This window comes from Somniosus microcephalus, chromosome 1, assembly GCF_052327205.1.
Source record: "Somniosus microcephalus isolate GS21.2 chromosome 1, FLI_Smic_1.0, whole genome shotgun sequence".
Classification (NCBI taxonomy): Eukaryota; Metazoa; Chordata; class Chondrichthyes; order Squaliformes; family Somniosidae; genus Somniosus; species Somniosus microcephalus.
The window spans coordinates 101,588,719-101,611,891 of record NC_140987.1 but is presented as its reverse complement, the minus strand read 5'-3'; the positions used below and the strand labels follow the sequence as shown (position 1 = coordinate 101,611,891).

Genomic DNA, 23,173 nt, shown 5'->3' with positions numbered 1-23,173 from the left:
CAGTATGTGACTGGGTTAACATGGCTTATCGTCCTAGCCGGTTTTAACAACAAAACTCTTTCTAAGACAACAGGCAACGGTACTTGAAGATTTTCAACATCTAGAACAATCTGATTGGCACATAGCCGTCAATCAATCACAGTCCAACAAGGAGTCTTTCCAAGCTAAGGTTTGGCACAATGATATGACATGAATGCCTGCTTTCATCTAGATAACCCCTGCAAGTCTCATGACTGAAAAAACAAACACCCATTATTTGAAACTTCAACATTTATCACTTATTATTCAGCATTGACTTTTTTAATTTGGGAGTATAATGTAAGCATTCATTAAATAATTTCAGATGTTTTGTACTGGAATTAAACTAAGCATTCCCATTATTTGCTTTGTTACATATTTTCAATAAAAACATTTAACTTTATGCATTACTTCGCTCTTATTCAAACGTCTTTGCTTTGTGCCCATACACTAGTAATGTTAACACTGCACACCACCTAAAGTTACTGCAAATGTTTATTACTGCAATGTATTTTTAAATGTTAAGATTGCCTACTGTAGGTATAGGCTTCCTATGTCTTTCAATATAATTCAACCCCCACATACAATAATCCATTCGCCATGGACAGAACAGCTGAATTCCAAAAGAGGCGAGAGCGACTGCCCTTGACATTATGGCAACAGTCGATCGAGTGTGGGACCAAGGAGCCCTAGTAAAACTGAAATCAATGAGGATTGGGGAAAATGCTGGAGTTATACCTGGTCAAAAGTGGGGAGGTGCTGACGATTGCAGTATTCAGCTCCAGTCACAATTCCTCAGATGATGAATTAGTTAATGCCCGCCTGCAGCAAGACCTGGACAACATCCAGGAAGTGGCAAGTAGCATTTGCCCCACAAGCACGGTGGCATAGTGGTTAGCACTGTTGCCTCACAGCGCCAGGGACCCGGGTTCAAATCCGGCCTCGGGTGACTGTCTGTGTGGAGTTTGCACATTCTCCCCGTGTTTGCGTGGGTTTCCTCCGGGTGCTCCGGTTTCCTCCCACGGTCCAAAGATGTGCGGGTTAGGTTGATTGGCTATGATAAATTGACCCTTGGTGTCAGGGGGATTAAATACGTGGGGTTACGGGGATAGGGTGGGATGTGTGTTGGTGTAGGGGTTACGGGGATCGGGTGGGATATGTGTCGGTGCAGGCTCGATGGGCCGAAATGGCCTCTATCTGCATTGTGGGGTTTCTGTGATTCTGCGATTGTGAAAACTGCCAGATAAAAGTCACTTTCCCGTGACATTCAATGGCATTACAATCACCAAGTCCCCCATCAACATCGATGGGGTCAGCATTGACCAGAAAGTCAACTGTACCAGCCACATAAATGCTATGGCAACTAGAGCAGATTAGAGGTTGGGTATTCTGTGGTGAGTGGCTCATGTCCTGACTCCCCAAAGCCTCTTCGCCACCTATAAAGGCACAAGTCAGGAGTGTGATGGAATACTTTCCACTTGCCTGGATGGGTGCAGCTGCAACAACACACAAGAAGCTTGACACCATCCAGGTCAAAGCAGTCTACTTGATTGGCAGGTCATACACTTGGCTAAACATCCACAGCCTCCAACACCATACCATGGCTGTAGTGTGTACTATCTACAGGATGCACTACAGCAACTTGCCAAGGCTTCTTCGGGTGCATGGGAACATCCATCACCTCCAAAATCACATATCACCATTCCTTCATCATTGCTGGGCCAAAATTTTGGAACTCTACCAAACAGCATCATGGACGCACCATATGGACTGCAGAGCTACAAGGGGACCCACCTCCACCTTCCCAGGGCAACAAGGGATGGGCAATAAATACCAGTCTTGCCAGCAATATCCACATCTCAAGAATGAGTAATTTTTTTTTTTTTTTTTTTTTTTAAATTTAAATTTATTTATTTTTTAAGAAGGACACCTTTGTCCTTTGCATGGTTTGTGGCCATCTTGATCAAGTGCTCTTTCTTCTCTGACATTAAATCATCTTGGGTCACATTTTAAAACTGGACTAGAAGGCCAGCAGAGAGATCAAACAGAAACAAGAGAAGTCAGAACATTCCCAAAAGTTCCAGGCTGCTTTAAGAGAGAAAGAAACAAGGGGCAAGAACACAAGTTTAGGAGAAAATAATAGACATAGGAAAAGGAAGAAGTTATCCAGCTCATTAAGCCAACTCTGCAGTTTGTTAGCCATCACAGCTCCCCCTTTTAAATCCCAATTCCTCACCCCTTGCCTATACCAGTCATTACTCTTGCTTTCCAAGTATTTATACCCCTTTTAAACACCTTAGTTGATTCTGCATCTATAGTCTTCTGGGACATTGTTTTGTAATGCTACATACAAGTATTTTTTTGGATCGACGTTTTATCAGTTTAGCTTGAATTCAGTTCTTTTGTTCTGTATTCTTCTATGAGAACAGTCATGCCCCATCTACCTCGTCAATTCTTTATGAATTTAAACACCTCAATCAAATTGCCCTTCACCTCATCTGTAAGGAAGATAATCCAAGTTTGGCCAGTTAAGTTCCTGCATCCCATGTGAATCGTTAGTGAAATTTCCTACGGCCAGTATATTCCATGGTTTCTACGCCCACAACGCAACAAGATCGGGCTGGTGCTCTTTCCAACTCCATAAAGTACTACTTTAACTTTTCTATTCTTCATTCTCTGGTTCTAATTTTGACATGGTCCTAAAACTATCTACTTCAGAACAAACCTGCATTTATATAGCATCAACTGCTTCATAGCCAATGAAGCGTAGTTACGGTTATAATGTAGGGAAATGTGACAGCCAATTTGCACACATCAAGGCCCCACAAACAGCAGAGATAAACAACCAATTAAATTGTTTTTGGAGAGGTTGATTGAGCGATAAATGTTGACCAGGACATCAGGAGAATGCCCCTGCTCTTCTACAAATAGTGCAAGGAGATCTACTTTCACCTGAAAAAGCAGACGGGACCTCGGTTTAACATCTCATCTGAAAGAGGACACCTCTAGCAGTGCAGCACTAGCTCCATATTGCATCGGAGTGCAAGCCTAGATTATGTGCTCAAGTCTCTAGAGTGGAGCTTGAACCCATGGCCTTCTGACTCAAAGGTGAGAGAGTGCTACGACTGAGCCAAGGCTGACGTAACGGAGAGAAGTTGGACAAGCCAATAAGCACAAGCATAATAGCAGTTTTAAGAGGAGGAACTTAAGGACCTCAGGGTTCAAATGGATCTGGCATAAGATTACTTTATACCAGATTCAAAATCACTGGAGGGCCTCAGCTATTAAATGAATGGTTAGGCTATCTGGCCACCCATCATGGATCAGAATTTCTTTAGCTGAGCAACTAAATTTCAAACTGCAGATAAAAATGGCTTCCCTTGGCCAAGACACATCCATTAGAACAAGAGGAATACATTTATTCAGAAGGTTAAAATGATATCTTTCCCAATGACTGCTCATCAATACCAACCAATTCTGCCAGTCTATTTCTAAAAGGTAACTCAGCAGACACCACTGAAATGTATCCTTAGGCTAAAGACATGTTCCCAGACTTCAGGGGGGGTGGCTAACAATTCAGTTAGAATACAGGAGCAAAAAGATGAACCTCCAATCTCTAATGCACTGCATCCCAATTAGGGTTTACTTAATGCCAATAATTCCCAAATTGCCTCACAACTGGAAGTCTACATCAAGAAACCCATCCCCTAAAGAAACAAATATCTAGATTTACAGAATTACCATTTTTATTTCCAGGGCTTCACACTTCAGTGCAATACTGAGGGAAAGGAAATCTGTTCAGATGAAACATTAAAGTGAGGCACCATCCTTCTATCCTAGTGATTTGCTTGGATGTTAAAAAGGATTCTATTGAAAAGCCTGATATCCCTTGATGTGCCATTGACACCACCACCAAAAGCTGATCAATGGCTAATTCAACTCATTACTGTTTGTGGGATCCTGCTATGTGGTCTCATTTGCCTCCAGAATAGTCTGGGAGATCCTGGATATGTCATCGGTATCACCCTTAAAGGATCTAGAGGTGAAAAAGTTGAGGGGTGTGGTCGAGCAGGTCTTCCTGTAGGAGGCTGCAGATGTCTGCCACCATCTGGCATGACAAACACAGCCTGCGGAAGCACTGCCCTTCTGAGAGGTCAAGGAAGCTGAGCCGCTGTCTGTAAACCCTGTGACGTGGGTAGTGCCTCCTGTGACCTTGGCCCTTCTCCTGTGCACATGCTGATCCTACCACAGCACATTACTGCTGCTGCGGATGGTGGTTTTCCCCTTCAAGTGCTGTCAAACACATCCAAGGCGCCTCCCATCCTGATCTTGTCAAGTTGAAATCTGCAAAAGGTTGAAACAAAAAGCTGTATCCACACAAGCACTCTCTGCCAGAGGGAACTGAGACAGCAGCTACAATAAGTGAGCTTTTATTCAGATGGGACAATGACAAGTTTAAATATCCACCTGAAATGCTGCTGAAACTCGCCTCCGCTTCCCTGGTCAATTTCCCCGAGCCCCGGGAAACCAGTGCTTCTCAAGTAAAAATTGGAGCCAAGTTAAAAACAATTTTTAAATACCTAATTAACAGCGCCCAAGGATGTTAATTGTGCCAATAAGTACCCGCCCATATCCAATTACGTAGAAACTCACCGACTTTGGCGGAAGTGGGCTCCAAAAAGCAATAATTTTTTACCCACCGCTCCAAATCCACCCATTCTTGGGGTTAAAATTCCTCCCAGTATCTCTCTTTCTAGCTCTCACTTATATCATCAGAGCTCAACAGATGGCAAGAAGATATGGAAATCGGGAAATCAACAGGCAAGTCAGTCGTTGCTATTCCCTTATTGTGCGCACTTTCATTGCTTCAGACTGTAGTACAAGCTTCATATCCAAATTGCAGACACGGCAAAGGACAATACTGAAAATCAAATGGTGGTATTTGCTTAGTCTGCATTTGTAAATAATTTTAATGCAACAATGCCACATTTGGTTCAATTTACTTTGTAAACTATATCATTTTAGCATATTAACCACAATCACAAAAACAGGCAGTGCAATTGTTGATGTTTAATCAAATATTAGCATTTACAGTATCTGCATTTCATGATGAGATGTAGGTGTTGTAAATACAAGATCAGTTTTGACTACTGCACGACAACAAAACACAAACATCACTTGCCCTCAATTTAGATTATTTGTGAATTGTATTTTTAGTAGCAATGTAAAGACCTAGCAGCAAGTAGATAACAGACTAAACGGAACTAAGGGAGTTAACAACAATAAAACTAACGTATCATGCATTGAATCTAGAATTTCTCAGTCACGGTGGGGAACCATCAATCCCAATGGGTTGGGGGAAAACAATATCACTTTTTCCAGCCAGTATTGTTTTTTTTAAAAATCAGCTGTGTCTAATAAGCATGGAAAAACCATTGCCATCTATACTACTGAAAATCTCAACTCCTGCAAAAATAAAGATCTGGAATTAGTGAATCTGCTGCCAATGTGTCTCAAAGTCAAGCTAGTGTGAAAAGTAGAGTTTTTTTTTTGGTATAGAGTGTAGAGAACTGTAGGGATCCATCCTTTTCACTACCAGATTAGGTACAGGTTGGCAGAGCAGACTTGGGTGTGCACAGGGACACTGCTGGAGTTTACTCAGCTAAAGCCTGCCATTACAGAGTACTGGTAAGCTTCCCACAGCTAGTGTAGCCAGGAGCGCCCTGCCAGTTAGCTCTATAAAGTAATGCCCTTTTTACTGCCAAGTGGAAGAATCCCAACCCCAGTGACAAGTCTACCCCTCCAATTTTTATTAGTGCGCTGGAGTGCGGCAGAGATGTTTGGCTCAGTTGCCAAGTCTGCCACAGAGGGTTTACTTGATTGTGATTTTCTATCACCAGGCATGTCATCTTGAAGTCACCTCGACCTCAAAGATACTCAACCTACCTCTTTTGCTCTTCTCTCTTTCCCCACCCAAGCAAAACAGTTCCCAACAGTGTTTAAACAATTGACAAGAACAGGCAATGAAACTCCCCACAAGTCACATGGTAAGCAGCTCCAGTCAGTCAGCTGTGAGCACATTTCCAGCACTGTCCTGACTACAGCATGCCCCAGTTAGAGGTACTAAGATTCAGCAGCAGCTCCTTGCCTTTCTGCAACACAATCACGGTGAGCATCATCGTCTGGATATATGAATGCATTCTCATACCAGCCCTCCGGGTAACTCCTTCCGCAAGCTGTTGTCCCAAGTAAGTTTCCTCATCAGCTATACAATGGTCATCTGCCTTCAGCGTAGTGGAAGAATCTATGTAGGGTGGTTTACAGCATGCCAGCCACTTCAATGTTCTAGATATTCAAGTCGAATACCAATGGCTTAATTCAGGGCCTTATATGCATTTTGGCAGAAGGACCAGGGAGAGGCAATATACACTTAATGGCACCGTTTTAAAGAATGTGCAGGGATAGAGGGACCTGGGAGTTAATGTGCATAGGTCACTGAAAGTGGCAGGACATATTGAGAGAGTGGTCAACAAAGCATATGGGATCTTGGGCTTCATAAATAGAGGTAGTATTGAGTACAAAAGTAGAGAAGTTATGCTGAACCTTTATAAAGCGCTAGTTAGGCCACAACTGGAGTATTGCATCCAATTCTGGTCATCCCACTTTAGGAAGGATGTGAAGGCCCTCAAGGAGGGTGCAGAGGAGATTTACCAGACTATAAAGGACAAGTTGGAGGAGCTGGATTTATTTTCATTCGAGCAAAGGAGGTTGGCTGGGTGATTTAAGAGAGGTGTACAAGATTATGACGGATTGGATAGGCTAGACGGGGAAAGGCTATTTCCACTAGTTGATGGTACAAGGACTAGGGGACACAGATTTAAGGTTTTGGGCAAGAGATACAGGGTGTGAGGAAAAACTTTTTTACGCAGCGAGTGGATGATGACCTGGAATTCGCTGCCGACGGAAGTGGTGACAATCAATGTTTTCAAGGGGAGACTGAATAGGCACTTGAGGGAAATAAACTTGTAGAGTTATGGGGAAAGAGCAGGAGAATGGGACCAACTGGATTGCTGTACAGAGAGCCGGCGCAGACTCAATGGGCCGAATGGCCTCCTTCTGTGCCTCTTATGACTCTATATGAAGAACTATGTAAATACATCAATGTTCCCGTTAAGCAGACGCGCAGCGCTCTGGAGGTCCCACACAGGCCGCTCAGCAGCTTTTCAATGGAAAAAACGCACATACGTGGAAATTTGAATGGGCCGCGCACCCAAACAAAAAAATTAGCGGGAACACAAACATATGCGCCTGTTGATAGTTTCTTGCAAAGGGAGTACACCTGAGCAACAGGTCAGTATAGGCTGGAGCCCTCCCTGCAACAGTGTCCTTTTTCTGCCGTTAAATCCACCCTGTAGCTTTGCCCTGACTTGCGCATATGGGTTAGAGGAAGCCCTTTCATTCAAAAGTATACCTAGGCATGAAGTAGAATTGTTTGGATATGTCTTGCATACCACAAGCTTAATATGCATTGGCAGTTTGGTATTTTTCATCTTTCTTCAGTGATAGCAAATGCTACCAGTGTGATCCTGAAGGGTTGTGTGCATTCTGCAATTGGCACCCATGGATATAAATCAAACAATTGGGACAGGTGTTCCTTGTGAATTCCAATTAATACTTCAGTAACAAGAGTGGAAGCTGGGTAGAATGAGTAAAATGCTCAGAGATTATTCATGGAGAAGCTGAAAAGGAACATTGAAATACCCTGAAAACAGGTTAAACAATTTCCTATAGGACCATAGAAGCTTACAGCACAGAATAAAGCTGTTTAACCCATCATGTTTCTGTCAGCTCTTTGCTACACAATCAATCCAAAATCAATCCCACTGCCCTGCTCTCTCCCCACAGCCCTGTAACCTTCCTCTGCTTCAAATATTTATCCAATTCGCCCTTACAAAATGCAATGGTTTCGGACTTGAGCACTCACTGTGGCAAAGCATTCCAACCCTGTGTAAAAAGAAATTCCTCAACTCTCTCCTCACACTGAAAAAATTAAACTGATGATCCCCGATTGCCCAACCAGAGGAAATCAAAACCTTTCATAATTTTAAAGAAACCCTTAAATCTTCAGTCTTTACTACTCCAATGGAAACAGTTCCATTATTTCAAGTCTTTTCTCATAACTGTAGTTTACCACCAGTCATCATCTTGGTGAACCGACATAGTACACTCTCTATCTCCTTTCCATAATGGAAATTTCTGTAAGAATTGTACCATTTTCCTTCCTATTCCTTAACTCTACACTTACAGATTTTGTCTCAGTACAAGATAAAAATCCTTCACTAACACAACCACCCTCCTTTCCTGAAAAAAGTATGTTGTAACCAGGAATATTACGTTCTCAGTCCTGTCCAAACACAAGTCATGTCTCTTTTATTGCTAGGTCATATCTCTCTATAGCTATAAATGCTTTTAACTCTCCAATTCTGTTTTGAATGCTTTGTGAATTCACAGACATATCACTCAATCCTGACTTGAGTTTTTTGGAATATTGGTCTTTATTCTTTTTCCTGGTTTAATTATTTAGCTTTTTCCATATCTGTTGCCTCTTCAACATTATTTTATATCTCGCATGTAGCTTGTTTCTTCCACCTTCTCCTAATTTTCTCACTATTTTGCAACTTTTGTTTCTGTTCCAATAGCTTTATTAATCCTGCTCTCCCTCTCCAATCTCAAAATTAGACCCCCCCCCCCCACCAACTGTACAAGTTTAAATCCTCCCCCACTGCTCTACTTATCCTCTCCACAAGGACAAGGCCATTAGTGAGTCCCTTTTTTGTTCCAATAATCTCTTCAATGTCCCTAAAAATGTGAACCCTTCCCTCCTGCAGCAGCCACCCCTCAGCCACACATTGACCTTCATAATCTTCCTCTCTAACCTGGTGCAGGAACCAATCTAAACATTGCCACGTAGGAAGTCTAGTTTTTTCAATCTAATGCCTAACTTCTCAAACTCTATCTTCTGTGGTGTTTTGTGGTTAGCATGGTCCAAATCAGTGAAGTTACAGGTTCATGACAAACATTTTTTTTTTTTAAATATTCAAAATACTGAAGTAAACCAAGCATTGCAGATATGCAGTTGGTTGCTATAAACATCAAAACCAGATTTCAACTGACAATTAAATTTGTTCAGAATTCACATTAAAAGCAGATGATTAAACATAACCTTTAATATACAGTACTTTGAAGTTATTCCACATCAACACCAATTGTTTTGCTATGAACCTCAAAGCAATTCAGTTTAGCAAAATAAATTAAACCAAATAAAAAAAATTCAACATGAAAGCGCTTCAAAATTAATAATTGCCAGAATCATTACATAAATAGACCATTGTTCTTTCAGTGTTTCTACACCATCCACAAAAATAGCAATAGTTGCACTGACAGAAAACAATGTACTGCCAATCCAGTCACGGTCGCTTCAGTTTACATCTCATTAACCCTGTGAACAATTTACTTTATGGTTTTGGGGGGGGGGGGGGGGGGGGGGGGAATACTGAGAGATTTTGATAAAGTTACTGGCTAAAATCGTAAATTGTATTAATTTTTATATAGCAAAGAAAATGTTAGATATATTGGTATGGACTGCATCAAGAAATTTAGCCTCCACATACAAAGTGGAATTGGCAAGAGACAGTGCTTGCTTTTGGAACCTCATGCTACCATATCATCTTGGTCCTGTGATCTTCCCCACTCTACTGTAGATAAGGTTTCATTCTATACTTTAACATTGCTTCAACTAAAGGCCACATCATGACCGCAGACTTAAATACAAGAATCCTCCCCTTCTCTCTCTCTCTCACACACTCAAAATTCAGTAGCTATAAGCAACACCAGGCTTAAGAAAATTAAGGTTGGAACGTTCCACTCTTAAGACAAGAATGATTTACAGACTGCCATGACAGGAACCCTCTGAATCATACTCTGAATGATTACAGCACAGGAGGCGGCCATTCAGCCCGTCAAGCCTATGCTGGCTCTCTGCAAGAGCACTTCAGCTAGTCCCACTTCCCTGACCTTTCCCCGTAGCCCTGCAAGACAGTTTCCTTCAGGTACTTATCTAATTCCCTTTTGAAAGCCACGATTGAGTCTGCCTTTACCACCCTTTCAGGCAGTGAATTCCAGATCCTAACCACGCGCTGCGTAAAAAAGTTTTTCCTCATGTTGCCTTTGGTTCTTTTGTCAATCACCTTAAATCTGTGTCCACTGGTTCTCGACCCTTCTGCCAATGGGAACAGTTTCTCTCTGTCCAGACCCCTCATGATTTTGAACACCTCCATTAAATCTCCTCTCAAACTGCTCTGCTCTCAGGAAAACAACCCCAACTTCCCAGCCCCCAAACTGGCCTTTTAATCTGTTTCATTTCCTGTGTTTTTTCAGTCCTGACGAAGGGTTCCGACCCGAAACGTTGACTCTTTCTCTCTCCACGGATGTTGCCTGGCCTGAGTTTTTCCAGCATTTTCTATTGTTATTTCCCAACTTCTCTAGTCTATCCATGTAACTGAAGTCCCTCATCCCTGGAACCATTCTTGTAAATCTTTTCTGCACCCTCTCCAAGGTCTTCACTTCCTTCCTAAAGTGCGGTGCCCAGAATTGGACAAAATACTCTAGTTGAGGCCGAACCAGTGTTTTATAAAGGTTCACCATAACTTCCTTGCTTTTGTACTCTATGCCACTATTTATGAAGCCCAGGATTCCATATGCTTTTTTAACCACTTTCTCAACCTGCCCTGCCACTTTCAACAATTTGTGCACATATACCCCCAGGTGTCTCTGTTCTGTTTAGGATTGTACCCTTTAGTTTATATTGCCTGTCCTCGTTCTTCCTACCAAAATGCATCATGTCGCACTTTTCTGCGTTAAATTTCATCTGTCACATGTCCGCCCATTTCACCAGCTTGAAATTCACCAATGCTAGAACAAAGTTGCGACACTACACAGGTAAATTTGGCTCTAACATTTCCTCGGTGAATTCTACCCATAACAAAGCAACACAAATATCACGGATATTCTTCTGCTGCCATTTTTGTCAATGGTAGATGACAAGTACAAATAGCAGCAACATGGGCTCAATCAACTGAAAGCAATCTTTGGTTCAACAACAAAACTGTTAGTATGGTGCCCTGATGACTCAGTGAGCAGGTTTCTGAGCCGTACAGACCAGGAAGGTCCAGCTTTGATCATGGAAGCACTGATCTTCTATCTGCGCTGATGTAACTTCTCAGCTAGCCTGGCAGTAGGGTAAAACAATTGACCTCAGTGCCCTAGGGTTGCAGGGGGGGGGGGGGGGGGGAGGAGAAGAAAGAGACAGTTCACACTTGAACGTGGGGATGCTGAACAATAGAATTGGCCTTGGATATGACAATGCAAGCTCAAATAGCTTTCCTACCATACAGTTAAGGCTCGCATGAAATAATGATTACTTGGAGGTACTAGAAAGCTTCTGCCACCCATGAAAGCAAGCCCTCAGTGCAAGTTCAGGCTCATTGAAAATGCTTTTGCTTATAGTCTCAGCTCCAATGGACAAAGCTGGCATTTAGAGGGTGGAAACTTTTCTGGATGCTGGTACCAATAGAAACACTTTCTCCAGGGATCTTTCATGGAACCTCTGGCCCTCTATCTATGCCTATATCAGTAGATCTAACTGCTGGAGATCTGAAAGGCTGATCAAGACCAAGCAAATCCAAGATTTAATTCTTCCTCAGTAAGGAGTTACAAGAATGACATTGACGTCAGGAGTCAAAAATGAGAGAAAATTTAAACTTCCCATTCTAGGAGACTGGCAGGCCACATAGTGCTACCACTCTGGACCCTGCTGCAGAATCCCAGTAATTGCTTGTTCTGTAAAGATCCCCTCAAGATCTAATCCAGGTAGTTCCATCTATCAAAGATGGGCAAACTACCTCTGAAAAAGTACACACAGAAAGCTGTACCTTGTTCCAGGTGACGCAATCTACCATTATGTTCTATATTCCCAAGAGGTGTTGATCCAGAAGTTTTGCAAGATTTTGAACAATAATTACAAATTGGTGTGGCATCAAGGCACTTAGGACCTTACCCTACTTATTTATGTACCTGATCACCACTATGTCAATATGTACCCTCAGTTTTGTTGTTAACATGCTCGAGAGAACAGATCTAGCATGAGAGTAGTGTGCTGTCTGTGCAAAGCAGCAAGAATCCTCCTCTTTTCAAACCAACATGTTAAAAGCTTGCTGGTCAATGATGCCTTATGACATTGCTGATCAACTGCAGTCTGGAAATATTCAACTTGAGTAACTGAGAAATTTATATACCCAGATATAACTTTATTTTTTGCAGCTGACCACGTTACAGACAAGAGTTGAAAACCCAGGACTGCTGTGATTGCAAAAACCATCTACAGTAATTAATAATAAAATTCTCTATAGCACACAAGTGTTCAGAAACTGGGATTCTTGTAAAGCATAGAATCATAGAAATTTACAGCACAGGAGGCTGCCATTTAGCCCAACTTGTCCATGCCGGCTGACAAAGAGCAATCCACCCTAATCCCACTTTCCAGCACTTGGTCCGTAGCTTTGTAGGTTACGGCACTTCAAGTGCATATCCAAGTACTTTTTAAATGTGATGAGGGTTTCTGCTTCTATCACCCTTTCAGGCAGTGAGTTCCAGACCCCCACCACCCTCTGCATGAAAATATTTCTCCTCAAATCCCCTCTAAACCTTCTACCAATTACTTTAAACCTATGCCCCTGGCTATTGACTCTTCTGCTAAGGGAAATAGGTCCTTCCTATCTACTCTATCTAGGACCCTCAATTTTATACACCTCAATTAGGTCTCTCCTCAGCCTCCTGTGTTCCAAAGAAAACCCCAGCCTAGTCAATCCAGCCCAGGCAACATCCTCGTAAATCTCCTCTGCACCCCCTCTAGTGCAATCACATCCTTCCTGTAATGTGGTGACCAGAACTGCACGCAGTACTCTAGCTGCGGCCTAACTAGTTTTTATACAGTTCAAGCATAACCTCCCTGCTCTTATATTCCATGCCTCGACTAATAAAGGCAAGTATGCCGCATGCCTTAACCACCTTATCTACCTGTCCTGCTACCTTCAGGGATCTGTGAACATGCACACCAAGGTCTCTCTGCACCGCAGTGTCCTACCATTTACTGTGTATTCCCTTGCCTTGTTGGCCCTCCCCAAATGCATTACCTCACACTTCTCCAGATTGAATTCCATTTGCCACTGTTCTGCCCACCAGACCAATCCATTGATATCTTCCTGCAGTCTACAGCATTCTTCATTATCAATCACACAGCCAATTTTTGTATCATCTGCAAACTTTTTAATCATACTTCCTACATTCAAGTCCAAATCATAGATATATACCACAAAAAGCAAAGGACCCAGTACGGAGCCCTGTGGAACCCCACTGGAAACAGCCTTCCAGTCACAAAAAAAATCACCCTTTGACCATTACACTGTTTCCTACCTCAGCCAATTTTGGATCCAATTTGCCACTTTGCCTTGGATCCCATGGGATTTTACTTCCATGACCTTATCAAAAGCCTTGCTAAAATCCATATAGAGTACATCAAACGCACTACCCTCATCAATCCTCCTTGTTATCTCCTCAAAAAATTCAATCAAGTTAGTCAGACACGACCTTCCCTTAACAAATCCATGCTGACTGTCCCTGATTAATCCGTGTCTATCTAAATGAAGATTTATCCTGTCCCTCAGAATTTTTTCCAATAATTTTCCCACCACATGGGTTAGGCTGACTGGCCTGTAATTAGTCAGTCTATCCCTTTCTTCCTTTTTAAACAACGGTACCACGTTACAGTCCTCCAGCATCACACCTGTAGCCAGAGAGGATTGGAAAATGATGGTCAGAGCCTCTGCTATTTCCTCTCTTACTAGTCTGGGATACATTTCATCCGGGCCTGGGGATTTATCCACTTTCAAAGCAATACAGCCATGGTACTCAAAGACGACAAACAGATTCAGGGTACAGGAATGCTGCAGCACAGGTATCTATGCATGTAGCAGACTTTGAAAGATAGTCTTACCCTCATCTTCATCTGAAAAGACAGCATATTCCACTTGTAGGTAAAAACACTGGCTTCAGGTAAGTTCGTTGGCACCACCGGGGTAAATATAAGTAATTCCAAAGTGATGATGGCTTCTACTGGCACAGAAACCAATATTGAAGCAGGAATTACAACCTGCTCGATCAGTGCCACAGCCAAAGGTAATGCTATGGTGACAAACACTACACTGCAGGGCATTATAAAATCACCCAATAATTAATTGAACACTGAAGTGTTCTACTCACTCGCTCAGAATCAGAGCTAGGTGGCATCAAACTCACCACCAAATGCAGAGATTGAGCAAGCTATGGCTGATGTGTGTGGCAGAGGACACAAGGTCTTCTCTCCAGCAATACAAGATGGCAAGGAAGGCTACTTAGCCACTGTGTCTTTCTTGGAATGCTCACTACTTCTACACAATTCTCCATCTGGAGATGTGCACAACAGAATCAGAAGTCTGTGTCGGGAAGAAAAAGAGTGCAAACATTCTTCTGGATGGGACAGTGCATCAGGCATTGTGACCGATTAGCAAGCTTTGCGCCGGCTTTACACTTCTGAAAATAATGCAATATCAGAAGATAGTTCAAATAAGTGTCATACATTAGTCACAGGCATAGATCATGACATTGAATGCAATTTTTAAAAATTGAATGAGTTACTTGGGATTGAAATAACTGATTAGGCCTCGAGGGGCCAATAAAATTGGAACAAAGCGGCACTGATGACTAGACAAAATCTAAAACTTTGGAAAGATGAACATCTTGATGGAAAGCAAATTATACCAGCTTACATAGAATGACAATGAAATTGAGCCTTTTGTATTGACACAAGACAGGAATTCTGCAGATAATGGGAGGAAAAATAACTAAGGGTATGGTTGAGAACCAAGGCATATATTTAAAAAAAAAAGCATTAGAAAGGGGGCAAGTGAGGAGTTAACTAATATGGGCATGCAGGGGCATCAGCATAGATTTCAAAAGGGAAAGTCTTGCTTGACCAACCTCATATTTTTAAAGAGGTAAGAGAGAGAGTAGACTAGGGTAATGCAGTAGATGTAATTTATCTAGTTTTTCCAAAAGGCCTTTGATAAAGGTACCACATAATAGACTAATGAATAAGGTCAGAGAATGTGGAGTCAGGCGACAAGTAGTAGATTGGATAGCTAGCTGCTTCAAGCCAGAAAGCAGAGAGTCAGGGTAAAGGATAGCTATTCAGAGTGGCAGAAGGTAGAAAGTGGGGTACCACCAGAATCAGTGCTGGGACCAATATTGTTCATGATTTAGATTTTTGAATCAAAACAATTTCTAAATTGCAGATGACACCAAATTGGGAGGGGGGGGGGGGGGGGGGAGAGAAAGAGAAGATAGTCAATACGGAGGAGGACTGCAACAAATTACAGGAGGACATTAATAAACTTGTAGAATGGGCATATAATTGGCAAATGAATTTAAACACGTAAATCTGAGGTATTAAATTTTGGTCAGAAAAATAGGGAGATCACTTACTACTTGGAGGGGGGGGGAAAAGTTTGGGTGGGGTAGAGGAGCAAAGGGATTTCGGAGTACAAAAACACAAATCGCTAAAAGTAACGACACAGGTTAACAAGGCCATAAAAAAGCAAACCAAGCACTAGGTTTATTTCTAGGGGGATAGAATTGAAAAGTAGTGAAGTTATGCTAAACTTGTATCAAACCTTGGTTAGACCACACTTGGAGTACTGCGTACAATTCTGGTTGCCTTATAATAGAAAGGACATAGAGGCACTAGAGAGGGTGCAGAGAAGATTTACAAGGATGATACCAGAAATGCGAGGGTGTACATCAGGAAAGGATGAACAGACTGGGTCTCTTTTCGCTTGGAAAAAAGGCTGAGGGGTGACCTAATTGAGGTCTTTAAAATTATGAAAGGTTTTGATAGAGTAGATACATAGAGTGTGTTTCCACTTGTGGGGAAGAGCATAACTAGAGGCCATCAATACAAGCTAGTCATAAAAAAAAACAATAGGGAATTCAGAAGTAAATTCTTTACCCAGGGGGTGGCGAGAATGTGGAACTAGCTACCACAGGGAATAGTTGAGGCACATAGTATAGATGCATTTAAGGGGAGGCTTATAAGCATATGAGGAAGAAGGGAATAGAGGTTTATGCTGATAGTTAGATGAGGAAAGACGGGAGGAGGCTCAAGTGGAGCATAAACACCGAATTACCCATTTCTGTGCTGTACATCCTATGTAAATTCTTAAAGGTAAACTGTCCATTTGCAACTCTATCTGTCCTCTTCCTCCAATACCAGAAATTCCTAGTTGAATGTGGAGACTGAAATCTTAATCTTTTAAAATTACCTGTTCAGGTTTTTTTTGTGGGGAGGGCGAGGGGGGGGTGCAGGGGAGGTTAATGCCCACACCCAACTCGACCTTCTCAATTTCAGTTTCCAATCTGGTCACCCAACTCCATTTATCCAATACTGATTTTAATCCATCAACAAGTTTGAAATTTGTGATGCATGAAAGAGATGAGCATCATAAATTACTCATCTACCTCAAAACTAAAAATTTTAGGCCATAAGTAATAGAAAAATAAAACAATTTGTTTTCGCATCCTGCCATTTCCAAGAGTTGACATAGGGAATTACCAGATGGATTTAAGAAAGGAGGCATTATTAGCCAGCCATGCTTTTTCTTTTGTTGGTGGCACAAATCAAATCAGTAGAAGCCAATCTTCTTTTGGGGGTAACTAGGCTAGGATTTATAGTAAATTATTTAACAGAGGTACTTACTGATAAGCAACAAAGTCCTCTACTATTTTGATTATAATTTAAACTTCTAATTTTAAATTTATATATTTGGGTAGGCCCAATCAGTATGAAGAACCATTAATAAGGAATTAGGTGCAGAATTTCTATGGTGCTGCTCACATAGTGGATATCAACTAAGCAATTCCCAACTGAGGGAAAATCCAAATGTCAGGATCGCCAACAGGAGTAATACCATGAAACCATCTAGATGAGCTACATATGAAATGTGCTTCCCTAATACTTTCGTTGTTAAGATACTATGAAAACACTTGGTACTCTATAACTCAAATTAGTAATAATCCTGTCTGTTGCTTTAATATCTACAGTATTACGTTGTAATAGTTATTACTGCCCATTGATTTGTAATCTTTGTAAATTTCTAAAGGAACCACACTATTTTCCTTTTACCTATTGGGTCATCCTGTACTGAGTAAATAGGCAACATTCTTCCAGATTTGTCTGACCAGGAAAAGGAAGAATTCCCAACAATATAATACTCTAATGCGGTCAGCACCACCAAGTCGAAAAATAGGCTCTACTCCCCATCCATTAGAGTTCTAAAAGATTACTCTATATTAAGTTTGTACATACCAAAACTACTGAAGCTACAAATAGACAGACAAAAACAAAGCAGACTTGTCAATTCCATCGGGTGGGAAACAGTACAACATAAGCCTACTGCAGCCAGATAATGCTGGTTCATGTAGAAGGATGTGACAAAATTTAGTGTGCAAACTTACATAGGATATACAGCACAGAAACAGTCCATGCCGGCTTTTATGCTCCACTCGAGCCTCCTCCTGACTTTCCTTATCTAACTACGGTATCAGCATAATCCTCTATTCCCTTCTCCCTCATACTTATCTAACTGCCCCTTAAATGCATCTATACTATTCGCTTCAACCACTCCGTGATAGCGAGTTCCACATTCTCACCACTCTCTGGGTAAAGAAGTTTCTTCTATTTGATTTTTTGGTGACTATCTTATATCGATGGCCTCGTTTTGCTCTTCCCCACAAGTGGACACTCTCTCTGTGTCTACTCTATCAAAACCTTTCATAATTTTAAAGACCTCTATTAGGTCACCCCTCAGCCTTCTCTTTTCCAAGAGAAAAAAACTCAGTCTGTTCATCCTTTCCTGATAGGTATAACCTTGCATTTCTGCTATCATCCGTTTAAATCTTTTTTGCACCCTCTCCAGTGCCTCTTTATCCTTTTTTATAATATGGCGACCAGAATTGTACACAGTACTCCAAGTGTGGTCTAACCGCACAAGTTTCGCATAACTTCTCTACTTTTCAATTCTATCCTTCTAGAAATAAACCAGTGCTTGGTTTGCTTTTTTATAGCTTTATTAACCTGCATCGCTACTTTTTGTGATTTGTGTACGTGTACTCCAAGATTCCTTTGCTCTTCTACTTCATTGAGATTCTTATTTTCCAAGTAATATCTGACTTCTTACCAAAATGTAATACCTCACGATCACTTCCTGATTTAATGCCGTTTGGAATTGTATCTAAAATAATGCAGGTTACAATATTGTGGCTACTGAATGGTAGACAGATTTCTACTTCAATTGACTCAATTTTAAAACTAGTTATTCTTTCCATTTCAAGTCAACAGTCAAGCATTAAAACAACTCCCATCAAAACTCTTCTGACGTATCTCTGGAATTGGATGCAATCCAGGTGCATCAACTCCTGATGGGTTATGATGATTCATCTGAACACAGTGAAAATGTCAAATAGCCCACTAACATATGCTGTTAAAGATCATATACAGTTTCCTGACAAATTAACCAGGACAGTACACATTTAAAGGACTTAAAAGATTAGTCTCTTTTTCTCTCACCTGGAAGTCATTCATTAGACCATAGGAGCATTTATTTGTGGCACAAGAGGAGAAATTGAAGCCCAATTTACAGGCAGCATTAGTACAGTTAGTCACTGTTCCAGGGATGATAGCATCAGTAAGGTTCCCAGTAGCATCACGTACAATACAAGAACCTGACAGGAAATAAAACCAGAAAGATGAAGTATGCAGTATGCATCCGCTAGCACTTTGTGCTGAATTACCTGTTCATCTTGCAGCACAAACCTTTACTTTTGCCCTGCCTCCCACCTCATTAGATATTCTGCTATAGCTACAAAATTATAGCACTGTATATTCAGAGTAAATGGAAGCTATGATTGAACATCTCTTCACTGTCCTGTCTGTGGAAGAGTTTCAAGTTTGCAATATTGAAACACTAATTTTTTTTAAATGTAGTCATCATTGCAAGGTGATCTGAAACCTGCTTCTTTGTTAAGATAGGCTCAATAGAAAGAATTCATTAAATTATTGGCATTGCATTCAGTTAGCAATTAATTTAAAAATACCCAAGTCTTCAAAAGAACAAATGCAAAACTGGTTATGAATATCCTAAATTAAGCTTAAATCAGTTGAATGTTAAGGTTTTTTTTTTTAAAAAGCACGCACTTTTGCAATATTTAAACTAATCTACTCATTAAAACCTTTTAGCTGGAGCCTGCTTTTACTAAAATCAGTGCGCACCAATTTTTCTTTAATAATCATGATTTATCACTAAGGCACCATTTAAAAAAAAAAAAAAAGTTTTGTTACTCAATCCTTGATCAACTATGACCAAATACAAAGCAAAGCATTGCTAATACCTTACACGTCCAGAAGACAGAAAGTTAAAAATTAAATAGTTCCATTTTAATTGTCCAAGAAATTGTCCATGTAAATGTTAAGGTTCCTCTATATATTATTTGTGAAGAATGGCTGTTTCACTGAACCCAACCAGCAAGATTCCATTTTGAGTCTTTCTAGCTGAGGCAGCCTCCATCGTAAATCAATGTTTCAGCACTCTTAAAATAGACATGCATGAACATTAACATTCCAAACCCCACAGATTTTTAACAATACAGAATAAAAACCCATGTATATCAAAGATGCTTCAGCTCAACAGCAGTGGGTCAATCCTCCCCCATGAAGGCAGCTATTAAACCACAGGACTCAAAATATGGGACTGGAGTGTCCCAGGAGAATGGTGAGAATCATTCATCTTTAGTTATTTTACACAATGTTTAGTATACAGAAATTCTTGCTTACCAAGAGGAACTTTTTCTTTGTTTCCAAGGCTACAAATTTTGGTTATTGTATATTTACCTTTATATATGTTTTGTGGCAATTAAATCTTTTGTAGATTATTCTAGTGGTCAATTTTCCAGACTTCATTGTACATTTTGTTGCTTTGGTAATCAGACCAGTTAGCAGACTCCAATACTATGCAAAAATGTTGGGAGTTGCAGGAGGAGTTAATTAAACATCAACTCTTCAACAGAATATTTGTGGTTTTTCATTGAAGGATGTACTAATCCCCTAATGAGATTAAAGAGTCTAAAAGGTCCTGGGAATAGGTCACAGTGATGGATATTTGTCCATCTTTTACTTCAACTAGTTCATTCAGAACTCCTACATACATACAAATTGTTAATTGCCTTGCCTAGATGGCACGATATATAAAAGGCAAGCACTTTTCAAAACAAAGATTACTCACCAGCGTAAAAAATGCTAATATCTTATCAATCCATCATTTAAAAAATTCTGCAGTAATAAAAAGCCCAGTTCATATTTTGGAAACAGAATTTGAGTGTCACAGAAAATAACCACAGTTAAACCAACTATACATGGTAATAATCTCACAATCTACTCATTGTCTGCTTAATATAAAGCCTACCGCTTTGTTTTAATAAATCAAAAGAAAGCTTTCGATGCAACTTTAGTTGAGAGAAAAATATATATATATTTTGGATGATCCAACCACTGCAAACAATTGTGACTTAAAGTAGAGAAGAGGTCATAAGCATATAATTTTAAAGTTCATGATCACTGTATTGTGATAATAGTTGTTCCTCAATCTATTTTTGAATGGGGTTTAGAATTATAAAACACAAGAAAAAGAAAAATGAAAACAAAGAAACTGATTGTTTCCATGTTAATTTCACATTCATTCCTAATTGTTACACCGCCTTTAATTAAAAAATTGTACAGAAGAACCCTTACCTACAGAAACAGCCGCTCCTGCATAGACTATTGTGGTGATTAAAATAGCCAAGAGTGTGCCTTTAGGTATGGCTAATTGTGGATCCTTCAAAAAAAAAAGTTAAATGTTTTAAGAACTTTTATTTCTCCCCCACATTTATTCCCCCCCCCACCCCCACCCCACAATGCTGAACAAAAATGATAGCAACATTTGTTCCGACGAAGGGATCGGTGTGTGAGAACAGGGAAAGTGATTTTCACGAGTCATTTCAAACAGCCCCACACATAATGGGAAAATCCAAATGGTCCAGAATCAGAATTGGAAAATATAATCGTGACAGCTTCATAGCCCAGTGCCTAATGGGAGTCACAAGAGGCAGTGCTCCTCTGGATCTGGTATTCATAAATGACTCAGAAAATGGAAGTCATAACATCTCTGGGGAACAGTGACCAGAGTACAGGAAACTTTTTTAAAAATCCGGCACAGGCGGGACCGACGTGGTGCCAGTTCATCAAAAATTCCGGATAACCGAACGCTATAGTAAAAGATACGGAGAGCTGACAGCTCCGTATAAAGCAACAAACCCTGTTGCTTAGCAACAAGTTCAGAACAATGGCCACAAGTTGCAAGTGTCTCTGTAGCTTAGCAACAGCTGCAGCCACACCCTTGCACAGCAACAGATGGAGGAACGCAAGTACAATATGAAGTAAAACCTACTCCTGAATTTTGCCGGTTAACCGAGATTTCCGGTTATTTAGGTGCTGGCAAATCGAAAGTTTCCTGTACTAGATCAAGATCAACATGAACTTGGACCCAATTAAGCCCAAGACCACGAGGAAGGTTTATTACTGTAAAAAGAGCTAAAATCAAGAGAGGAAGGAAGGAAGAGTTCAAACAAATGTGTTGGAGGAGGGTGTTTAACAACTCTTCCACAGAAGAGAAAAGCAGCACCATTAAAAGAACACTGGGCATACAAGAAAAGTGCATGCCCAAGATCAGCAAGCTCAAACTAAACAAGGGTGATTCTAAATGGATTAACAAATCAGAAAAGTGAAACAAAAGAAGAAAAAAGGACTACAAAACCTGCTGGAAGTAGAAAGGGGCTCACTGAGATAAAGAAGACCATGCAAAAATAAGTTAAAATGGTGATCAGAGTGCCAGAGAGACCTAGAAAAATGGATAAAGGCAGAGCCAAGTGTAACAGTAAAAATGTTAAAAAGATGCAAATGTTTTGAAACAGAGGAAGAGCACAAGATAGTAAATATTCTGAATGACGATTTCCTGCAAGAACTCACAATGGAACATATGAACAATACGCCTTGCCCCAAAAAAAGTGTTTCAAGGCAAAATTCAGGACTTGGAAGCAATGTTCCCTCCAATTTTGTTTGGCTCTTACAGGGGTCCCTATAAGAGCCATTCAAAATACTGCGCATGTGCCCTCTGCGGCCCCTATAGAGCCATTCAAAATACCGCGCATGTGTGGTTTTTGTTTTGAAAAGCCAGCTGCATGGGTTCCCTAGAGCGCAGTGCGGTCGCTTACAGGGAACATTGTCGCTCGGTGTCAAATTTTGTTTCTATAAATTTTCAGCTGCTAGATCCGTTCTGAATCTATCCCATTTAGCACGGTGGTAGTGCCACACAACACGATGGAGGGTGTCCTCTGAAGACAGGACTGCATGTCCACAAGGACTGTACAGTGGTCACTGCTACCAATGCACAGATGCATCTGCGACAGGTAGATTGGCGAGGGCGAGGTCAAGTAGGTTCTTCCCTCGTGTTGGTTCTCTCACCAATTGCCGTAGGCCCAGACTGGCAGCTATGTCCTTCAGGACTCGGCCAGCAGTGGTACTACCAAACCACTCTTGGTGATGGACATTGAAGTCCCCCACCCAACGTACATGGTGTGCTCTTGCTCCCCTCAGTGCTTCTTCCAAGTGGTGTTCAACATGGAGGAGTACTGATTCATCAGCTGAGGGAGGGCAGTAGGTGGTAATCAGCAGGAGGTTTCCTTCCCCATGTTTGACCTGGAGCCATGAGACTTCATGGGGTCCGAGCCCAATGTGGAGGACTCCCAGGGCCACCCCCTCCCTGTATACCACTGCGCCGCCACCCCTGGCAGGTATGTCCTGTCCCACCGGGAGGGATGATGATGGAGGAGTCTGGGACGATGGCTGAAAAGTATG

General features: G+C 41.1%; 1 protein-coding gene across 1 annotated transcript in view; it reads right to left on the bottom strand.

The window, feature by feature from the left end:
* The window catches only part of slc12a2 (solute carrier family 12 member 2), a 244,971-nt gene that overhangs the window by 101,103 nt on the left and 120,695 nt on the right, over positions 1-23,173 (bottom strand). Inside the window, 2 exon segments of the mRNA XM_085984420.1 lie at positions 18,794-18,948; positions 21,011-21,095. Coding sequence (XP_085840546.1) covers positions 18,794-18,948; positions 21,011-21,095 — 240 coding nt within the window.